This window comes from Grampus griseus (assembly GCF_964374135.1).
Source record: "Grampus griseus genome assembly, chromosome: 7".
Taxonomy (NCBI): Eukaryota; Metazoa; Chordata; class Mammalia; order Artiodactyla; family Delphinidae; genus Grampus; species Grampus griseus.
Genome location: NC_139001.1, coordinates 88,378,802 through 88,398,891, shown reverse-complemented (window position 1 = coordinate 88,398,891; position 20,090 = coordinate 88,378,802). Strand labels below are relative to the sequence as shown.

The following is a 20,090-nucleotide window of genomic DNA, read 5'->3' as shown; positions in this document are numbered from 1 at the left end:
CCCGTTGCGGACCACAGGCTCCGGACGCGCAGGCTCAGGGGCCATGGCTCACGGGCCCAGCCGCTCTGCGGCATGTGGGACCCTCCCGGACCAGGGCACGGACCCATGTCCCCTGCATCGGCAGGCGGACTCTCAACCACTGTGCCACCAGGGAAGCCCAATTTTTATTCTTTTTGAAGACAATTTTATCTTTTATTAGCTATTGAAACTTCTTAGTTTATGTACTTCCATTATTTTATCAAATTGCATTTCTATCCCAGTGAGGCAATTTCAATACAGTAGAAAAAAGTGAAGCCCTTGAATAAGATAGTTTGCTTTACAAATCTCTGATTAAGCCAAAATATCTTCAAAAAAATTCTTGTTGTTAGGTAACTTCCTACTGCCAACATACACACTGAAAAAATTTAATGTTCATTAAATTTTCACAAGGATATCCGTATTAAAAAGAGAAACAGTGACTATTTAGATTCATAACCAAAAATCTACCACATAATTTACTAAACTTTTTTTTTGTTTGTTACCTAAGTTCTGAGTCATGCTGTTTGTGGATGGCCTAATAAATATTAATAACTGATGTAGATAAAAAGATACAAGAATATTATCTGATTTTAATAAGATATGAATATCATGGTAGATTGTTTCACTTTTATAACATCTAAAATAATTAAATGTTCCTTAAATGTATATGAAATTAATCAGATAAATATATTAAGATACTTTAAAAAATACTATTTTCCTTGTATAATGTATTTTTTAACATTTTCCCATAATGTTCCTTCCACACTGAAAGTTTTTCCACTGCTCACAATACTGACTCTTTGAAAACACTGAGGATTTTTTACTTCAAATGACAGCCTTTTTCAGTGAAGATGACATGAAAAAGGAAGTATTTGGAGAAAACCTTGAACGTCACTTAAATAGAATTCCCAGAGTTACTCACTCAGGATATTTTGAACAATAAATAATAAATTTTTATGGTAACAAAGTCTAAGATTTGAGTGACTTTGGAGTGACTAGACACCTTTTATCAGAAAACTTCAGCAACACTGTCAAAATAAAGTCTTTATGCAACCTCTTGAAATATTATTATATGTGAAACTCAGAAGCAATTTTATCTGGTTTTTAATACCTTGTTGCTTTTGAGGATCATAAATCTGAAGTCCAAACAGGGGTGGTCTTTCACGCCTCAGTAATGTCACCTCATTCGTTATCAAATCTAGTTGAAAAATGGAACCATTCATATAATCAGTCCAGAACACATAATTCCCATGATGCGACAGTCCAAAAGGATGGTTCAACTCTTTCCCACTGTAAACAATCTGTAAAATATAAACACATTGTGAAAAATCAGACCTGACCTTTAGAAACATAACCAAATATTTAGAGAAGCTGATATTCAAATAAGTAGAACAGATAATGATCTAACTAATAACTTACAGTTTCTTTCAGTGTATTTGAAAAATGGATTTCACAATGTGAGCATATTTTTTTGTTTTTAGGACATGTTATTTGAAGGAGACCATTTACATTTCATCCATTTCAATTCTCTCATACATGGCATTATATATATGGTCAAGAAATGCAAACATTAAAATGACCTTGCCTGACACTCTTCCCTATCTCTTTTCTTTATGATATTCCGGTATCATATTCTGGCACAGAAACTGATCTGAGTAATTAGTGGCATTATGTATATTGCAGTTTGCTCATCCAACAGCCAAGGGATACAGCATGGTCTAACAACACTGGGAGTGGAAGGAATCCCTCTATTCAGTTGGATTAATGCAAACTGAAGAAATCTAGGCGATGATAGGGAGGAAGGTAAAATTTTAACTTTGAACATAGAAACATTTATTGGTAGTAAACAGATATACAAGACTCCTGGCTAATTTTAATTCCGCTTGTCTTGATATATTCTTTACATTCCCGTGTATTTTGTGGTTGTTTAAACTACACAGTGGAGCAATCCTGTGATAAGTTCTGTTTTGCACGTAAGGCTGTAGAAGAGAATAGGAATCATACCCCATAATAATAATACTTTTTCGTTTTTCACAATTTATAAAATGATACTGTATACAATATGAAATAGCCTTTTGGACTCAATTCATCTAATATGAGAGGATTGAGCAAGTTATCCAAATAATATAGGGTTAAAAACTGAAATTTTGCTCCTTTTATCTGAACTCTTCATACCAAATTTTCATATGTTGAATAATTGAGACAGTTTATTATTTTTCTTTGCTCACTTCCATGTAGGCTAAAATATGCTGGCTAATAAAGTGCTATGTATATTGTGTACATATCAACATCTTCAAAGGGATCATAAATATTTTTTAACACCTCTTAAGTATGTGACATTAGGTTAAAAGTAAATCAATTTTATTTATTTGGGGAAAGACATTTAAAGTACTCTTAGAGTTAACCAATGACTGAAATGGTCTTAACTGATTAGTACATTATATTTCTCAAAGAGAATACTTAATAAATGGGCTTGGCCAATTGTGCAATCTTCCTTTCCAAAAAAGAAGAAAGTGTATTGTCAAAGGAAACATTTTGGTAACTTCTAATATTCCATTTTTCTAAATATCATTTAACTAAACAGTCAAAGCCAGTTCATAATGTTATATGTGCTTAGGTGATTATAAGACAGAGTACAGAGGCGATATTTTGCCAACACAGTCAACTTCATCCTCGATCTCACTGAAGAACTGCAAAATCATCTTGCAACGATTCTACCAAAAGAGGTAAGAAGATGTTGATATTTATTCACACCCATAGGCTTGAAGTTCAACCCACTCTTGTGTTTTAGTTCCAATGTCATGAAGTTCTTTATTTGAATAAATGAATTCTAATTACTTTGTCATAATACATAGGTTACATTTCAGGTGCAAATATTGAAGATATTTGAACCGAGCTGGGGTGCTTGGTCCTAGCAAACATCAATAATGTAGAAAAACTGCATTTTCAAACAGCTCTGATATGCTGAGAGCTTCTCTGAAAAGTCCCACAAATTCTGGCATGCCACAGTGAGCTGGGCCTGGTCTCCCGGAGCCAAGTACCAGCTGCACTGCTTAATGCTCAGCCCCCTTCAGCCACCCCACAGAGACTACTGGCAGCCACCTCAGAGGGGTAAAAATAAACTTGAAAGTATTTTTAACACAACACAACAAGGCTCTGTGACAGAAGCCTGTGGGTTAAAACAGCAGTATTTGTCTTTTACCTTCCTGTGAGTTCCATTCAAAAACACTTTTTCAATATGATCATAATAGGCATCACACCAGTATAATGTGTGGGTGTGAAAGTCCAGAGTTAAGCCGTTTGGCCACAGCATCTTTGAAGTCACAAAAATCTGCCGACTGAAGCCATCCATCCAGGCCTTCTCAATCCTTCCCACGCTGTCATCTATTTCATCTTCCTCCCAGTCTGTCCAATACATCCAACTAAGACATTAAAAACAAGAGCGCACGCGTGTCATTTCAACCAGCCACCATATAGACAGACACTTCCTCAGATTTGGCGCCTCCATAAAATGTAGTTACATTCTGATTTGTTCTCCTACCTAAATGCTGATCTGCCCGGAGGAGGCAGCTGCGAAGTACTCAGGGAAGGTGAGATTTGTTCAGGGGAGCCAATTAGACACATTTCAGAAAACGCACGACCACCACAATGGCACTAACTGGCCTCGTTTATTAATTAACCTAACAGCAAGTGCCAAATCCTGATTTTCTTTGGTGTTGGTACCAAAAGTTTGGGAAATGATTCTCGAGGCATGACTGACTATTTTTAAATGTCCGTTTGATAAAACATATAATCAATTATGTGTTTAAAAAGCAGATGAACTGGCAAGGGAATGAGAGCACAGTTAATGATCTACTCCAGACTTTATTTAATCTCATATGAGTTATTTATTTTTTTAAAGGCAGGCAGTTGGATTTTCTCTGTTATAAAGGGCACAGTCATACTGGGTTTGTTTGGCCAGGTCTAATTTGTCTTCCTGATGCAAATTATCTATGCTTTATTGCTGCTTATTATTACCCTAAAACCCGCAGAAGATGATTCAGCTGCACATAAGTTTAATAACAGTAGGTTGACTGACCTTGAGATTTTGAGCTTTAATTTCTGTCTCAAACAAAAGCATCTGCCTTTAAAAACAAATCTTTTGTGTAAGCTGTAACAGTGGAAGAAGGGGCCTTGAGCTAACGTTCCAACTGCCTCATGAATAAGGTTAAAACCCTCCACATGTGTTGTCTTAGGGTCATGTGAAAGTTCCTGAGTTACTAATTAAAGTGTAGGCTTTAATTCAGTCACCTCATATATGACTTTACAAAGCTTCAAAGTTTTCTAAGCTGCTAACCCTGGAAGTTACTTTATTAGATCCTCTGCCTCCCCTCTGCTATGGACCCTAAAGAATTTCTGAGGTAATTTGGGACAAATCTGTATCCATGACTAAAAATCCTACTGTGATCTGGGGCTTCCCTGGTGGCACAGTGGTTGAGGGTCCACCTGCCGATGCAGGGGACACGGGTTCGTGCCCCGATCCGGGAGGATCCCACATGCCGCGGAGCGGCTAGGCAAGTGAGCCATGGCCGCTGAGCCTGCACGTCCGGAGCCTGTGCTCCGCAACGGGAGAGGCCACAGCAGTGGGAGGCCCGCGTACCGCAAAAAAAAAAAAAAAAAAAAAAAAAAAAATCCTACTGGGATCTAAACAGGCAGATTTGGGACAGCTGAGGAGGTGACACACCAGCCATTCTTTCATGCCAATTAAGCTCTTTTTAAACTCTCTTAAAAGTTTACAATTATGTTGATATGCCTTTTTAGACTTGAGGAAGTATATTTAGATTGGTGAATTTTAATAAGTCCAAATACATTCTAATCCTAGAAATAAACATGGTACTATGCTTATCTTGTATCATGCCTGTTCTTCAAGTCGGTTTATTACTGGGACAAATTAAGAATAAACAGAAGATTCATTCCATTTGCTCTAAAACTGTGCTAGTTAGGCAAAACTACTTCAATTATATAAATCAGCTATGTAAAGAGAAATAACTTTTTCATCTCTCTTGATACCGTTTCTGAAATCTTAAATACAGTTAATCAATGCAGTTGTATTGCTGGCTAATTTATAACTTGTTAAATTGAAATTATCTTTCCCTCCAGCTTTTCCTCTTGATAATAGTAACACTTTTTTTCTGTGACTCTCTAACCCGAATCACACATATATGTCCATGCAAACACACACACAAAGGAGATAATTCTGGATATTCTAAACATATTTTATATTGTGTTGTTATTTGAAGACAGAATTGTTTGTAATCCAATCCACTACCTGAGACTATTTTTAGTCAAACAAAATATAAGAAAAACAAATTTTAAATAAGTGATGCCAATCTGATGGAGACCAGATATGTGATCATCTACTCAGCTGATTAAAAGTTATCAATATATTGTGGAGCCTTATAATTATTATCAAATATGATGATTTATAAACATACAAAATAGGAAATGCAACCTATAAAATAAGCAGGAGAAAACATAAATATTTTTGTAGGTGGGAGCTGGGGTATTCATCAAATAAAAATTAGGTTAAGCTGGTCTTTTACTATGACAAAAAAAAATTGTACCTCTATTTTTCAAGCCCTGTTCAAATACAATTTCTCAATGAAGTCAGCCCCTAGCTTTTCTGTCAAAATTAGCTCATTCTTTTGTTTCCTAGTGATAGTTGTTAGTTATTTTAGAGAATTTATTGCATTTATGCCATGTATTGAATTTGATGGTGTTGCATGTCTGATAATTCCAATTAAAAATTCAAATAATTAAGGGCAGGGAATATTTATCGTTCATATTTGTACTCTGTAGCACTAAGCTTGGCTTTGTTGATATTAATCATGCCCCCAAATTAAACTGTATTATCTGGCGGGTCAATCCCAGAAATTTTTAAATCCTTAAGATTTTCTGCCATGGAAGTGAAATAACTTTTAAAAAACTTGATTGAGTTGATGACATAATATCTAGCTGTTAACTAGAGAATGTGGTACTTTTAATTGAGAGAGGGATATAGAAAATCCTGTTTGGAGGGAAATACGCACTTAGCTTTGGACTCATCTTTTCTTGGAGATAATGTTTTGAGAAATCAGAACTGGAGCTGTAGGTTTCTAAGTTATTGATGTAAATTATGAGATTTGAAATGATTGCAAAGGAGGGAGTTCATCTGTAGCTATCACCTTGAGGAATAGTCCATCATAATTGATTCCTCCTCCAGGTTTACCCCCATTTCAACATTTTTTTTTTTTTTTTTTTTTTTGCAGTACGCGGGCCTCTCACTGTTATGGCCTCTCCCGCTCGGAGCACAGGCTCCGGACGCGCAGGCTCAGCGGCCATGGTTCACGGGACCAGCCGCTCCGCGGCATGTGGGATCTTCCCAGACCGGGGCACGAACCCGCGTCCCCTGCATCGGCAGGCGGACTCTCAACCACTGCGCCACCAGGGAAGCCCCATTTCAACAATTTTTGAGGCCTGCCAATCCTATTCTTTCCTGTCTGTTGTCTCAGTTCCCACTTTTCTGTTGCTATTACAAATGCTACAGTCTGTCTTTCATCACTTTTCAAAGAGAACTCCCAACGGACTGTCTTTCATAGAGCTATCATATGGCTTTCACTTATCTTCCTAAATCATGAATTGAAAAATGTGATTTTTATCCTCAAAACCTTCCAATTACTCTGATGTCAGCAAAATAAGTCAAAACTTTTACTTACAACATTGAAGATTTCTATATATTTTTAGTCTCACCTCCTGCTATGTTCCTTAGAATGTCCCCTGCTCTAGCCTTAATGAACTCATCCCACCTCAAAACTGCCATTAGCTTCCTCTAACAATTACTCATACTGTCCCTTCAGAGTACAGTGACTAACCTTATGACTGCACATCCCAATAGGGTCCCCTGGGACCCTATTCATTTGGAAATCTATCCATCCTCTAAAGTTCAATTCTGAATTAAAAACCTCAGTGAATTCCCGAAGACCATGTATTTCATTCTATTTTATTTTATAGGTAAAGTGTGAGTGTGGTGTGTGTGTGTGTGTATTGGGGGTGTGTGTGTGTGTGTGTGTACACCAAGCACACCAGATTATAAACTCCTTGAATACAATCACTGTCTTACTGATTTCTACTGATCTATATGGTAGTCACTCAACAATATATTTTAATAAATAGATGAAAAATTATCCCTTTACTGATTTCTATAATTGGTTATGACGCTTTTGATAAAACCATACCTCTGAAGAGTACTTTTTGTTAATAGGCTATTATGGCAGAGAAAATCTGTGATGCTCTCCTGTGTACAGCTGCAAAAAGGTATTATGGTAGAAAAATGTAAATGAACCAGGTTTTTACAAAAATGTTTTGATTAAAGTTATATTATCCTATTTTAAATGGAGTTTTCCAAACTAAACTTTCTTCTTCACTTTTCAAAAACTTATATTAGCGTCAAATGATTATTTGGACAATTAAATTCACATGGTTCCATTTCTACTTCTACTGTCTTCCAATCCATTCTCTACAGGATAGTAAGATTAGTTGTTGTTGTTGTTGTTTAATATAAATCTGACTATATCAATTCTCTATTTTACATTTACACTGAAGACAAAGTACATATCTCTCATGGTAGTGGGCAAGGCCCTGCTTTCCTTTCCAACTGCATCCTCAGTCACTTTCCCATTTGCCATCTATAATCCAGTCCATCTTCATTTCAGTTCCTCTGACAGTAAAGCTTTTGCCCAACTTAAGATTTCAGTTGTTCCATTTTCTTTATCTGAACTCTTTTCCTCACTCTCCATGGCTGGTTCCTTCTTTACAATTAAGTCTCAGCTTAAATGATGCCCCCTTAAAGAGGCCTTTCTGCAAGCCTATTTAAATAGGTTTCTGTTAGTCACCTTCACATCAACCTGTTTGTTTGACTCCATCACTTTGGTCTCTAGAAATTACATTCATTGTTCATTTGGTACTTATTCATTGAGGCATCTGCCCATTCCCTACTTTTCAGATGACACAAGATGCTTCATGAGGGTAAAGGCTATGCCTGCTTTGTTAACCACTGTATACATAATCAGAGCTCTGGGCATTGTATATTGTTAGGGGAAAATATGTGTATATATACATATATACACATGTGTATATACATATACCCACACACACATATCCACATATATACATACACATATGAGTTTTTTTTTTCAGGTTGGTGCATAATAGCAGTATTCTATAATATTTAAAAATCTGTCTGATGGAAGAAGTAGAAGAGCCATTCTTTGCAACATCAGAGGCAAATATAGGATTAGTTGGGAGATACGTACTATAGGGATGCACTTACTGCCTTACTGAAAAGAAAAAATGTCATATCAATCAGATTTGTCTCCAGATACTTTGAACTATGTAGATACTATGGGTTTCAAATCTAAATTGGATGCCTGCCTCTTAGGGAAGTGTTGAAGTGGATTCCTGAATTTGAAGAGAGAGATGGGTCTAGTGGCCCCTAAATTTTCTTCCAAATCATCTAATTCTATGACCTGCACATTTATGTCATCTCCCCAAGCACCTCAAAGACCCTTTGACTCCATCGGAAAATATTTTCCTCTAACAGAATACTGAGAAGGAAGATGTTGCTTTAAGATATATTTGAAACATCTTGCTTCAAGGAGGTTTAGACAGCATGGAATAAATATTTTCTCTAAACATTAAGATTGCCTTGGTTTAAAGGTCAAATAGATGACTTGCTTTAGAAGTCCAGGAATAAAATAGAAATTTAAAGAATCCACACATAAAATCACTAAAATTACTTTATAATTATGCCTTACAAAAAACATGCAATGAGTTCATCCACTGATTAGGTCAGCCTGGAAAGAAGCACCGATTGTATTTGGAGCTATTCTCAATACAAACAATTTTAGGAACTGCAATCTGGTGATCTCAGTTTATAAGGGAGTCATGTGCTTCTTATTCAATTAAGTATTTTTTTTGTATGCAATAGTAAGGTATAAAAATATTAATTTTGTGGTACCATTTTGAAACAGTGAAATATAAGCCACGGAGGGGATAAAAACCACATACAACAACTGTACATGTAGAAAATGCAATCCACTCATTTAATTCTGAGATTCTATTAGGAATTTTCACATTTCTTTAATATTTCTATATGCACATTGTTGCTTGTGTTCAGGTAATAGCTATGAATAAAAATCAAAGGAAAACATATTCTCAAAAATTGCACAAAATAATCCATCCTGAAACAAGTAACACATACTATAAAATGATGTCACTATATGGAAACTATGGTTATGTCCAAAAATACAGAGTTACCAACCTAGACTAATAAAAAGTAGTGGAGAGTGGCATGGACATATATACACTACCTAACATAAAATAGATAGCTAGTGGTGAGCAGCCGCATAGCACAGGGAGATCAGTTCGGTGCTTTGTGACCACCTAGAGGGGTGGGGTAGGGAGTGTGGGAGAGAGGGAGACGCAAGAGGGAGGAGATATGGGGATATATGTATATGTATAACTGATTCACTTTGTTATAAAGCAGAAACTGACACACCCATTGTAAAGCAATTATACTCCAATAAAGATGTTAAAAAAAAAAAGTAGTGGAGTATAGTGGCTCTGAGTAAAGTCTTGGAGGCAAGTTGCTTGGATTTAAATATCTATCCAGTCTCTTAATAATCAAATGGTCTTTTGCAGGTCCATTACAAATTTCTTCTTTGTAAAACAAGAATGAGAACAGCAACTAATTCAAAGTATTATTGTGCAGAATCACAACATAGATCGTGGTAATCTATTTAACAAAATGCCTGGCCCACAGTAAATGTACAAAAAATGGAAACTTGCTATTTTTTGAATACTTTAAACTTCAATAGCCTTTAATTTAAAAAATTAAATTGATTGATTTGCTGGTTGAATTGATTATTTATCTTGGTGTCAGGCTGTCTAAAATGGAGAATTATGGTGCATGTCTGAATAAACCAAGTAAATATATTCTCTATACAAATAATCTGTTTATTTCAGTTCAATGTATCTTGACATGTTTTTTTAGCACATTCTCTAGGAGAGATAATCATTAAATGAGCAACTTTTCCCAGTGAGGCCATTCATGTGTGAATGCACATGTGGATTTAAATAAAACTTACTAATACTAAATATGTAAAAACCGAATTTATCTAATATAATTTTCCTTATATAAAGCTGATCAAATATTGCATACCCATTAACAGGATCCACCACAATCCCTCTGGGATGGGACATTTCTCCCTCTAAGAGAGTCTTCCGACTCTGAGAAGCCTTTTCCAGCCTAGCCACGTTAATGGTCTTCCTATGGCCATCATTTGTCCAGTAAAGGTTATTTCCAATCCAGTCCACAGCAATGCCCTCCACATTATCCAGATCTGCAAGAAGCAAAAACAAGAAAGAAAGAAATTTTTCATTAGTGTCCACTACTTACCTTCTACTTAATAAAAAGTATAATTTTAAAAGGAATACATTCTGATCTATAAACTCTTTATAGTGTGATTTTTGCAAATATGATTCCATAGAATATTTTTCAATTTTGTTTTGAATGCCAGGCCCTCTCCTGAGATATTTTATTTGAAACAGTGATCTGCAGAAAAACAGGAAAATATAAGTGATGAGAAAACGAAAGGGTAAAAGATAAGTTCTCAGAGTAAAAGTAGTCTCATAGATTGTTCAAAAGAAAAATCAAATAACATGATCTAGTAATACATTCAGAAAGTAAGCATGTTCAAACATGTAATATGTAATCTGAATAACCAAAATAATATGAAGGCCCTTTTGCCAAGAGTTGAACAGGTCCAGCAGAAGCACACCTTTGAAAGCCCAGACTAGGCTTTTATCATGGAACTGCATGAACAGTGAATCTCAAAGAAACACTAAAATATTTCTGTATATTCTAGACTTACTTTACAAAGGATGCTATTACAGGCTCCTCTAAGATACAGGCAGTTATAATTCAAATATAAAATCATATGAGCTCCCCTAATTCAACTCTTTACAGAAAGGGAAACTCTAACACTTAAGAATGAAGGCTTATAGTTTATTACCACATAAGCAGTGGTAGAATAGCGATAAAATCCAAGTCAGAGGATCCCCAATGTAGAGATCTTTATAACTGCACTGTTCCTATGGTGAGTCTTTTCCTCACTTTTTGCCATCCGGTAAACCATCCTCCAAACTGTACACAACATCCTAAATATAATTCTACCCCTCTATTGCACGAGAAATTACTGTGAACTTCTCTTCTTTCAAAACCAGGATAGCCTTCGTCTCTTTTCCTCCTGGGTGTGAGGTAGAGAACTGGCACTTACTGGACACAACAACAGGTAGTAGTACATCAGAGACAGAGATGAGCATTCACACACTACTGGGAAATCTACATGACATCTTCCCTCATACGCAGATGTCATAAACATTGACTATTATCATTTTCTTTAATCATGGCCCTCTGGCCTTGGAAAAAATAAAATTTTCTTTTGTGACCCTTTCTGTTAATCAGCATGTGCCCTAACTCAGGATGACTAATATAGTGTGTGATTTGATCTAACTGAAAATCTGATTATAGTGAATCAGATATGTTCTCAATTTCACTAAGCTATCTGCTTCATTACCAACCAGTATGAGTAATTTTCACAGGTTAATTGTGCCTATGCTTAGAAAAAAGTTTCATTTTTTTCTTTGCTTTATTGACACTTAATTTTACTGAGCACTTTCCTGCCTTGGCATAATGGAAAAAGAGTAGCTATTTACTCTTTTCTATTTATCATAGTCTGTGGCTGGTTTTTGTCTTGTTGTTGGTTTTCAAAAGTTGTATTACATCTGAAATCTAACCCAGCATAGAAACTTTCTTCCTCAATAACCTTCTCATTTCTAAAACATTCCCTTTTCACATCTGACTTAATACTTTTTTCTTTTTCATATGAAGCAGTTGTAGTATTATTTGATTGAAATTTTTTTCTGACACTTGGGTAAGTAACTCAGTCACTCTGATCCTTAATTTCTCCATTTAAAAAGTGATGAAAGGGGCTTCCCTGGTGGCGCAGTGTTTGAGAGTCCACCTGCCGATGCAGGGGACGCGGGTTCGTGCCCCGGTCCGGGAAGATCCCACATGCCGCGGAGCGGCTAGGCCCGTGAGCCATGGCCGCTGAGCCTGCGCGTCCGGAGCCTGTGCTCCGCGACGGGAGAGGCCACAACAGTGAGAGGCCCGCGTACCGCAAAAAAAAAAAAAAAAAAAAAAAAAAAAAAGGGATGACAATAATAGCAATAATACACTGTATTATATAATAATAATACACTGACAATAATACACTGTAGGATAAGTAAACAAGAGGTAAATTAGCTACTGCATGTAAAATACTTAGCATACTGCCTGTAATATTGTAAATTCTCAACATGTTAGTTTTTATAAATTCATCAGAATTAAAAATAATATGTATACATACATACATATATAAATCCTGGCTCTTTTGATAGGAATAAACCTTACATTTTTCTCTTTTAAAGGAATTTTTCATTAATATTTCCTTACATTTTAACTGGTGGCCAAAGTTAATTAGAAATACGATATGCAGAGTCAGTTGTGAATAAATAGAGTGGGATGGAATGGAATTCTAAAAAGCAGAACTTGGGAGGATCCTGTCTCTAATTGGTTCATTTGTTTTGTCTTTGAAAAATGAAATGTTTGAATAGCATGAAGTAGTGATTAGGATCACAAGTTCTAGAACCACACTTCCTAGGCTCTGTAACCCTGAGCGAGTTACACCTGATCTTTAAGACTGATGTAATGATGCTGTTTAACTCATAGGATTGTTTTGAGGATTAAATGAATATATAAAACTCTTAAAAATAATGTTTGGCACATAATAAATACTACATAAATGTTGCTATGAATATTATTACTAATAGTATCATTATTATTATAATCTTCTCTTTAGCTACCTATCTATTGAGACAGCAATGAATCAATGAGCCTAGAATGTTTTTTAATATTATTTGTGTGTGTGTGTGTGTGTGTGTGTGTGTGTGTGTGCACGCGCTTTGTTTTGTTTTTCTGTTCTGGAAAGGATGTGGATGAATGAAAATTAAAAAGGAAACAAAAACAAAAACTCAAAAATGAGTCTTATGTGCAACTTGGGAATTTTTTTAGGCTATCTTTAACCAGACATGGAGAAACTTCCTCTTTTATACTTGTAGGACAAAGCCTGAAGAATCAATGAATCCCTTTCTCAACAAATATACATTGGTAAGGAAAATACTCTGGCTCTATATCATTTGACATCTTCCTTTAACTTATGACTTAGATGAAACACTAAGACATATAGAGCATTGGTTTACGTACACTTAATTTTTCACTCAACAGGGTTTGGATGGGGCCTCCCTGAGATTGACTATTAGGATCTCTATGACCAAAACCCTTCAACTAGGTGATCATATGAAGGTTTATGGCACTGAACTTCCAAACAAACATAGGTAACTACAGAGATACTAATCACTAGCTCAAGGAAACACATGACTGATCAAATGCAAGAAAGTTGTTTGTTAAAGTAGATTGCTTTGATACCTTTGGGTAGAGTTGAAGTATTCTACATTCTAAAATCAATATTCATTACATCATCATCATTATTTTTACATAACGAAAGCAAAGAGTATGATTTTTTTTTTAATCTGGTAAAAATCTCCCTTACGTTTCACTAAATACCCATTTTCATTAATCGAGAGGCAAGAACTCAACATGCTTGTACTTTTCAAAACAAAAAAGGAGAATAATTCCAGTAAATAATGGTTTCCTATAATCTTTTTAGATTAAGATTATGTCTATATGTTCCTTTTTAAGTGAAAAAATGAGACATTTATCCATATAATTCAGATTAAAAACAGACTTTTTCATTTATTCTGTGAATACTTAAGGTTAACATATTATTTTGACTCAATTAAAATTTCCATTACTTTTTCTTTGTAAACATTGTTCTAGTACATGAAGAATAACTTTTATAAATGGACAGAATATATAAATAGTGCTCTAGAAAAACATCTCATCAAAGCTAGATTTTTTAACTGAAGTGAAAAATTCTTGATGGTAGCATTGTTATTTCCTACAAGTGATACCTACCATTAATGAAATGTGGATGAATAAGAGATAATAAAATTTATGTAAATTAAAAAGAATAATTATGTGGATTTAAAATAAATAAAACAGAAAGCTATTTAAAGTAATTTAATATCTAGGATTAGATAAAACAAGCATTTGAAACAGGTTGGAAAACATATTTCTAAAATGAAAACATCATTACAGATCTGATTTTTAGATATTATACATTTGTGAAACAGAAGAGGATTAAAGTTTTTATATTTAAAATAGGAACTTCAACTTTTAAAAATGGGTCCAAGATTAAAAAAAAAAAAAGTTAAATGGCCAAGGATGTGAGCAGTGGCCTTAGTTTCCTTAAGGTGCATAAACCAGATCTCCAGATTAATGCATGTCTTGATGCTTTACAACAGAATTTGATTAACATCATAAGGAATTAACTGGAAATTACACCCCATAATTGCCATTATAAAAACACAGTGCCTCTATTTTTCCAATGTATCCAAGTTCTTCTATCCAATTTCTTCTATCCTTAGTACGAACATTATTTTTCTGAGTTGGAATGAAGTATTCCAAAAGTGTTTGCATCAGTTCAGAGTATGACCACATGCCTTAAATGACTGGGAATGCCCTATGCATGTAGATATGTTCAGGGCCAGGGATGCCTTACCTTGCCTCAGAGTCAGTGCTTGGACAACTCTCCTGCCTCATATTCCTATAGTTCAAGTAATTCAAATTCTCTTTGTGCATTTCAATAAGGCCTGAGGCAATGTATCTGACATGTGTGATCGAAGTTCTTTTAATTAACAGTGTGGCAGTAAAGTTGCCTGCTGAATTTTCTATCTCATAAGGTTACAGGAGTACTTGGCCAGACTAAGGTGTTCTACATCATCTGTCCCCAATGGCTAGCTGAGGTTGATGGTCATCCTCATTTTCATTCCAAGTCCTTCCTCAGTTCATTTATTAGGTCGGAGAGGGTGAATACACAAGTTACTCTCAATGAGAACAAAATACTTTGCTGTTTTCGTCAAAGAGATATATAAAGTGCATATAAGGGTCTTGTTTTTCAGATGAACAGAATATATTAAAATATAGTGGTTTCCTTCTATTATCAAAAGCGTGTTTTCTGTTTCACTTTGGGGAGAGGGTGCTACTGGTGGTCTCTCTAGGACATTCGGATATGTCATCTCTGATGCAGTGATGAACATATGTAAGAAAAGAGAGAGTGCCACAGTATGCGTCATAGTTACCAATACAGTAATCTAAAGTGATGAGTAAAATGAAACATTTCAAGAACTGTTAAGAACTGAGATTTTACCCTACTTTCAAGCTAAGAAGTTAGCCTGGTACTGCTTCATGGATGACGGCGGATGACACAAAACTTGTAGGACAGATAGAGAAGTCTTTATTACTTATGGCGCAGCAAGCAGCATGGCCATCAGCAGATTGGTATCCCTTTAGTCCAAAGTCCCCTGGGAACAGCTGGGATGGGCCCATATGGATGCCTTCGCACACAGTTGATTGCATTGCAGGAAAAGAATTCCAAATTTAGAAAACCCAAATATTTTCTAATGGGCAATAAGCAGGCCTGCTTATCTGCACCTGATGATAGTCCATCTCTTCTTCCAAGTCTCTTTTCTATGCAAGCATCCTTGTTAGGATACCTCAGAACAAAAGGCAAATAATGCCTCACTCTAAGACATGCAGAAATGTGAGGGATCCATGGAGAAAAAAAATCCTAAAAAGTCATAATTCATGTCTTTAATAATACAGATAGAGTAAGAAGTATATGAATATGACCATAAATAAAAAACATTTCTGGGTTCCAGGCTATTGCCCTTATGGGAATTCTCTGTTTACACTATCACATCTTAAAGCATATTGTTCAGCTAGCCATGTGTGATGAACTAATTTTATGAGTCAATTTAGCTAGGCTGTGGTACACAGACATTCAGTTAAACATCAGTTCAGATATTGCTGTGAAGGTATTACTAGATGATACTAACATTTAAATCAGTACAACTGGAGTAGAGCAGATTACTCTCCATAATGTGGGTTGATCTCATCCAATGAGTTGAAAGCTTTACGAGAAAGTAGACTGAGATCCCCTAAGGAAGAGGGAATTTGGCTTCTACACTGTCTTTGGATTCGAGCTGCAATATCATCAACTTTTCCCTGGGTCTACAGCCTGTCACTCTACCCCATAGATTTTGGACTTGCTATTCTCCACAATCATGTGAGGTAATTATTTAAATATATAGCTCTGTTTCTCTTTCTTTATGTACACATCCTATTGGTTCTGCTTCTCCAGAGAACCCTGACTAATACACCACTGCCATGCCTGCAGTCCAGAAATGATTCTGCTGAATGCTCTGGGCAGAAGGGCACTCTTCACATTCATTGTTTCCAGATGAAACACTGCAACATATATACCATGCAAGCCAGATTAGCTTCCAATTTATGAAAGTCCCCACAGTTATGGAATGAGTACATAGCTCATTTTACAATATTCCACGACAAATTTCTAGATAATATCCCAGTTGTATTGTAAATATTTTTAATGTTTTTATTTTCTGCATATTATGATGTTTTGAAATCTTTAAAAAGCCTTTCTAGCTGGGGGGAGACTACCTCTCCTGGAGATAGCCAATTACTAAAGACAGCAAAGGGCACAGCCAAGAACTTGCCTTTGAGATGCAACCTAACCACTCCAGAGCCATACCTCCTCTACCTGGTCTCTGCAGGAGGCAATATTCTTCTGTCTAATCATCCCAGGGCCAGGTACCACACCAACAGTGACCAGATTTATTGTTTAAATCCCAATGGAATTATTCAAACTAGACAATCCTAAATTGCTTATCTTTCCCTGCCACAGAAATTGGCACAGAAACTCCAGTAAAGCCTGTGGCCTACTGGTTTCCCTTCCTTTCTGTCTTTTGCCCTGTGACCACCCTGGTGTGTCTCCTATGTGGTCCTCTGTGGTGTGCTGTGCCTTCTGTTTCTGGGACCTGTAAATATAACAAACTTGGTTCTTCTGAACCCTCTCCACCGTCTCATGTTGTGGCCATACCTGACTAACCATCTCATAAAGAATGCAAAATATGAGTCTTCATTGTGAACAGGGAGAGAGAAAGGAATTTCCGTTCATGCCCTTTTACTACCCAATTCGGCCTACTCAGCAAGAGAACAGAGCAAAAATCACTTCAGCTTCTGAACGCAAAGTATCACAGATATTCTTGAACATTCCTTTCAGTCCTATGAAGTAGGTTATAATTTATAAAAATAAAATACTTTGAAAATGGACTTCCCTGGTGGCACAGTGGTTAAGAATCCACCTGCCAATGCAGGGGACACGGGTTTGAGCCCTGGTCCGGGAAGATCCCACATGCCGCGGAGCAACTAAGCCGGTGCGCCACAACTACTGAGCCTGCGCTCTAGAGCCCATGAGCCACAACTACTGAGCCCGCGAGCCACAACTACTGAACCCCACGTGCCTAGAGCCCATGCTCTGCAACAAGAGAAGCCATCACAATGAGAAGCCCGCGCACCGCAACGAAGAGTAGCCCCACGCTCGCTGCAACTAGAGAAAGCCCGCACACAGCAACAAAGACCCAACGCAGCCAAAAATAAATAAATTTATAACAAAAAAAGAATGCTTTGAAACTTATTGCACTAATACTAAATTACTCCATCTCTTTCACACTAGATGAAAAGGCAACTCTATTAGAAGTCACTTGAACAATTTAATTTCATAAAAATGACTTTTGTTAGCTATATTTTCTAATATGTTTCATATTTTTGCACTTGTCATTTAAACATTCAAATAGGTGTATCACTTCAATTGATAATTTTTACTGAAATTTGGAAAGAAAACAAGGTAGCACATGCTTTGCTTAGGCATCACGTTTAGTGAAAGATAGTGATAATTAAATTTCAAGTTGAATTTAAAAGTCAGAGGCTATACATCTTCATTACATTTATAATTACCATGACAAAGAACAAATGTGTCAACTCATCTGACCATCCTCCTGGAGCTTAGCTTAACATACTAAATTATCAAAAGTATACTTGTTTCAGACCCTCATTAGTACCCAGAGGGAAAATGATAGGCAAATTTCATGTGTGGATAATAGGTAAATGTGATAAAGGAAGTCAAGTCCTTAATAGTAATTTATCTCACAAAAACTTCATATAAGTATCTAAGAAAATGCGTACAGTCACACCCTTCTTTGGTCCACAGGTAGTTTTGCAAAACTGAAGCAGCAAATCAGAGGAAAATGTAATAATAAAACTAAGCAGGGATCCAGTTCTAAAGTCAGTATTTTAGAGGTAAAAGGAAGCTAAAGGATCATAAATTCCGTCTAGATTCTACAAATCATGAAAAAAGCCCTGGAAAGTAAAGTGATTCACAAGGACCCATTTTTAGTGAGTAGTCAATACACTAAGTCTGGAAATATGACTCATGTTCCAGTGTGCCTATCTACTTTAAAGTTTGATCTCTAGCATTGTACAAAGAAAAATTATAAACAGAAGCAAAAGTCAAAGAAAGTTAACATAAGCGATGATTTATTAGAAGGAAAAAGTAGGATGTAAAGAGGGGGAGTGGAGATGAACAAGATTACTGAAGTGAAGGATGCTTTAACAACCTTCCAATCAAAATTATTATTCTCAATAAACTGTAGCTTTAATTTCTTACCAAAATATATTAGATGGCTGACAATGTAGAGATTCAACAAACGTGTATATAAGGGAAGTTAAATATTAAAATAAAATATAAGGAAAAACTGAGATGCTGTTACAGAATACATGAGACTGAGAAAATATAACTACTAAATTCATGATGGAAAAACCGGTGAAATTTGATTAAGATCTTTAGTGGTAACTGTATCAACATTAATTTTCTGGTTTTGATAATTGTGGTATTGTTCTGTAAGATGTTACTATTAGGAAAAACTGTGGGATATATTTGAGGGATATCAAAACCTCTCTGTACTATTTTGCAATTTTTCCACCAAACTAAATAAAAGTAGTTCAAAATTAAATTTTAAAAATATAATCAAATAAATGATGACTGGTTTTAGAAATGCATTATTTGCAATATAAAGAAGATGTCAAAGGTTAACTGTAGCATAATCTGTAGGAAAAAGGGAGATAGTTAAAATAGTGATATTAATACTATATTTTCTAACAATTTTGAGGGAGTATGCTAAATGAATCCTTGCAATTCCACAGCAAATTCATAAAGAAAATTAGTGCAGAATAATTTATCTAAATAAGTATATAGTATAAAATCATTCAAGGTAGGTATGCAACTGTGCAAGAAAAACATGGTATGAAGCTGTGCACGAAAATGAGATGTTAATTCAGAAAGCCTGGCAAAGTTTAAGACAGGGATATTTTGCATGTATTAACTAAAAATCACATTTTTTAAATTAAAAATGTTACATAAGTTCAAATGAATTATGGGAATATGTAAAATTTTTTAAGATTCCTGAAAAGTCATCAGGGAAGCTCATTATCAGAACAATTTCAATAAATACTTAAGATAATCAAAAAATAATAATAATGATTGAACTTATTGCTCCTTATTTTAGAATAAAAAAGAATCAACCTTCATCATTTTTGGTTTTGTTTAATCAGTTTAATTACTATTTTTAAAGTAATGACAGCCAAATTAAAGGCCCCATTCATCCATTCAATGAATATTCATTCATTGCATAGCTACTATATGCCAGGCACTGTTCTAATAAGGCTCTATCAATGAACAAACAAACAAAAACCTCTGACACCTTGAAGCTTACATTCTTGTAGCAAGACAATAAACAAACAAAATATACAAAATATATAGGATAAGTACAAAGGAGAAAAAGTAACCAGCTAACGGCAGTAAGGATTTGGGTGGGAAATTTGCATAGATGCACAATTTTAGATGAGGTGACCAGCA

General features: G+C 35.6%; 1 protein-coding gene across 1 annotated transcript in view; it reads right to left on the bottom strand.

The window, feature by feature from the left end:
* The window catches only part of LRP1B (LDL receptor related protein 1B), a gene marked incomplete at its 3' end in the record, with an annotated part of 1,802,496 nt that overhangs the window by 748,352 nt on the left and 1,034,054 nt on the right, over positions 1-20,090 (bottom strand). The window contains exons 12-14 of the mRNA XM_082657914.1: positions 10,256-10,436; positions 3,221-3,440; positions 1,130-1,319 (exon numbers count right to left, since the gene is read on the bottom strand). Coding sequence (XP_082514040.1) covers positions 1,130-1,319; positions 3,221-3,440; positions 10,256-10,436 — 591 coding nt within the window. The remainder of the gene's footprint in view (positions 1-1,129; positions 1,320-3,220; positions 3,441-10,255; positions 10,437-20,090) is intronic.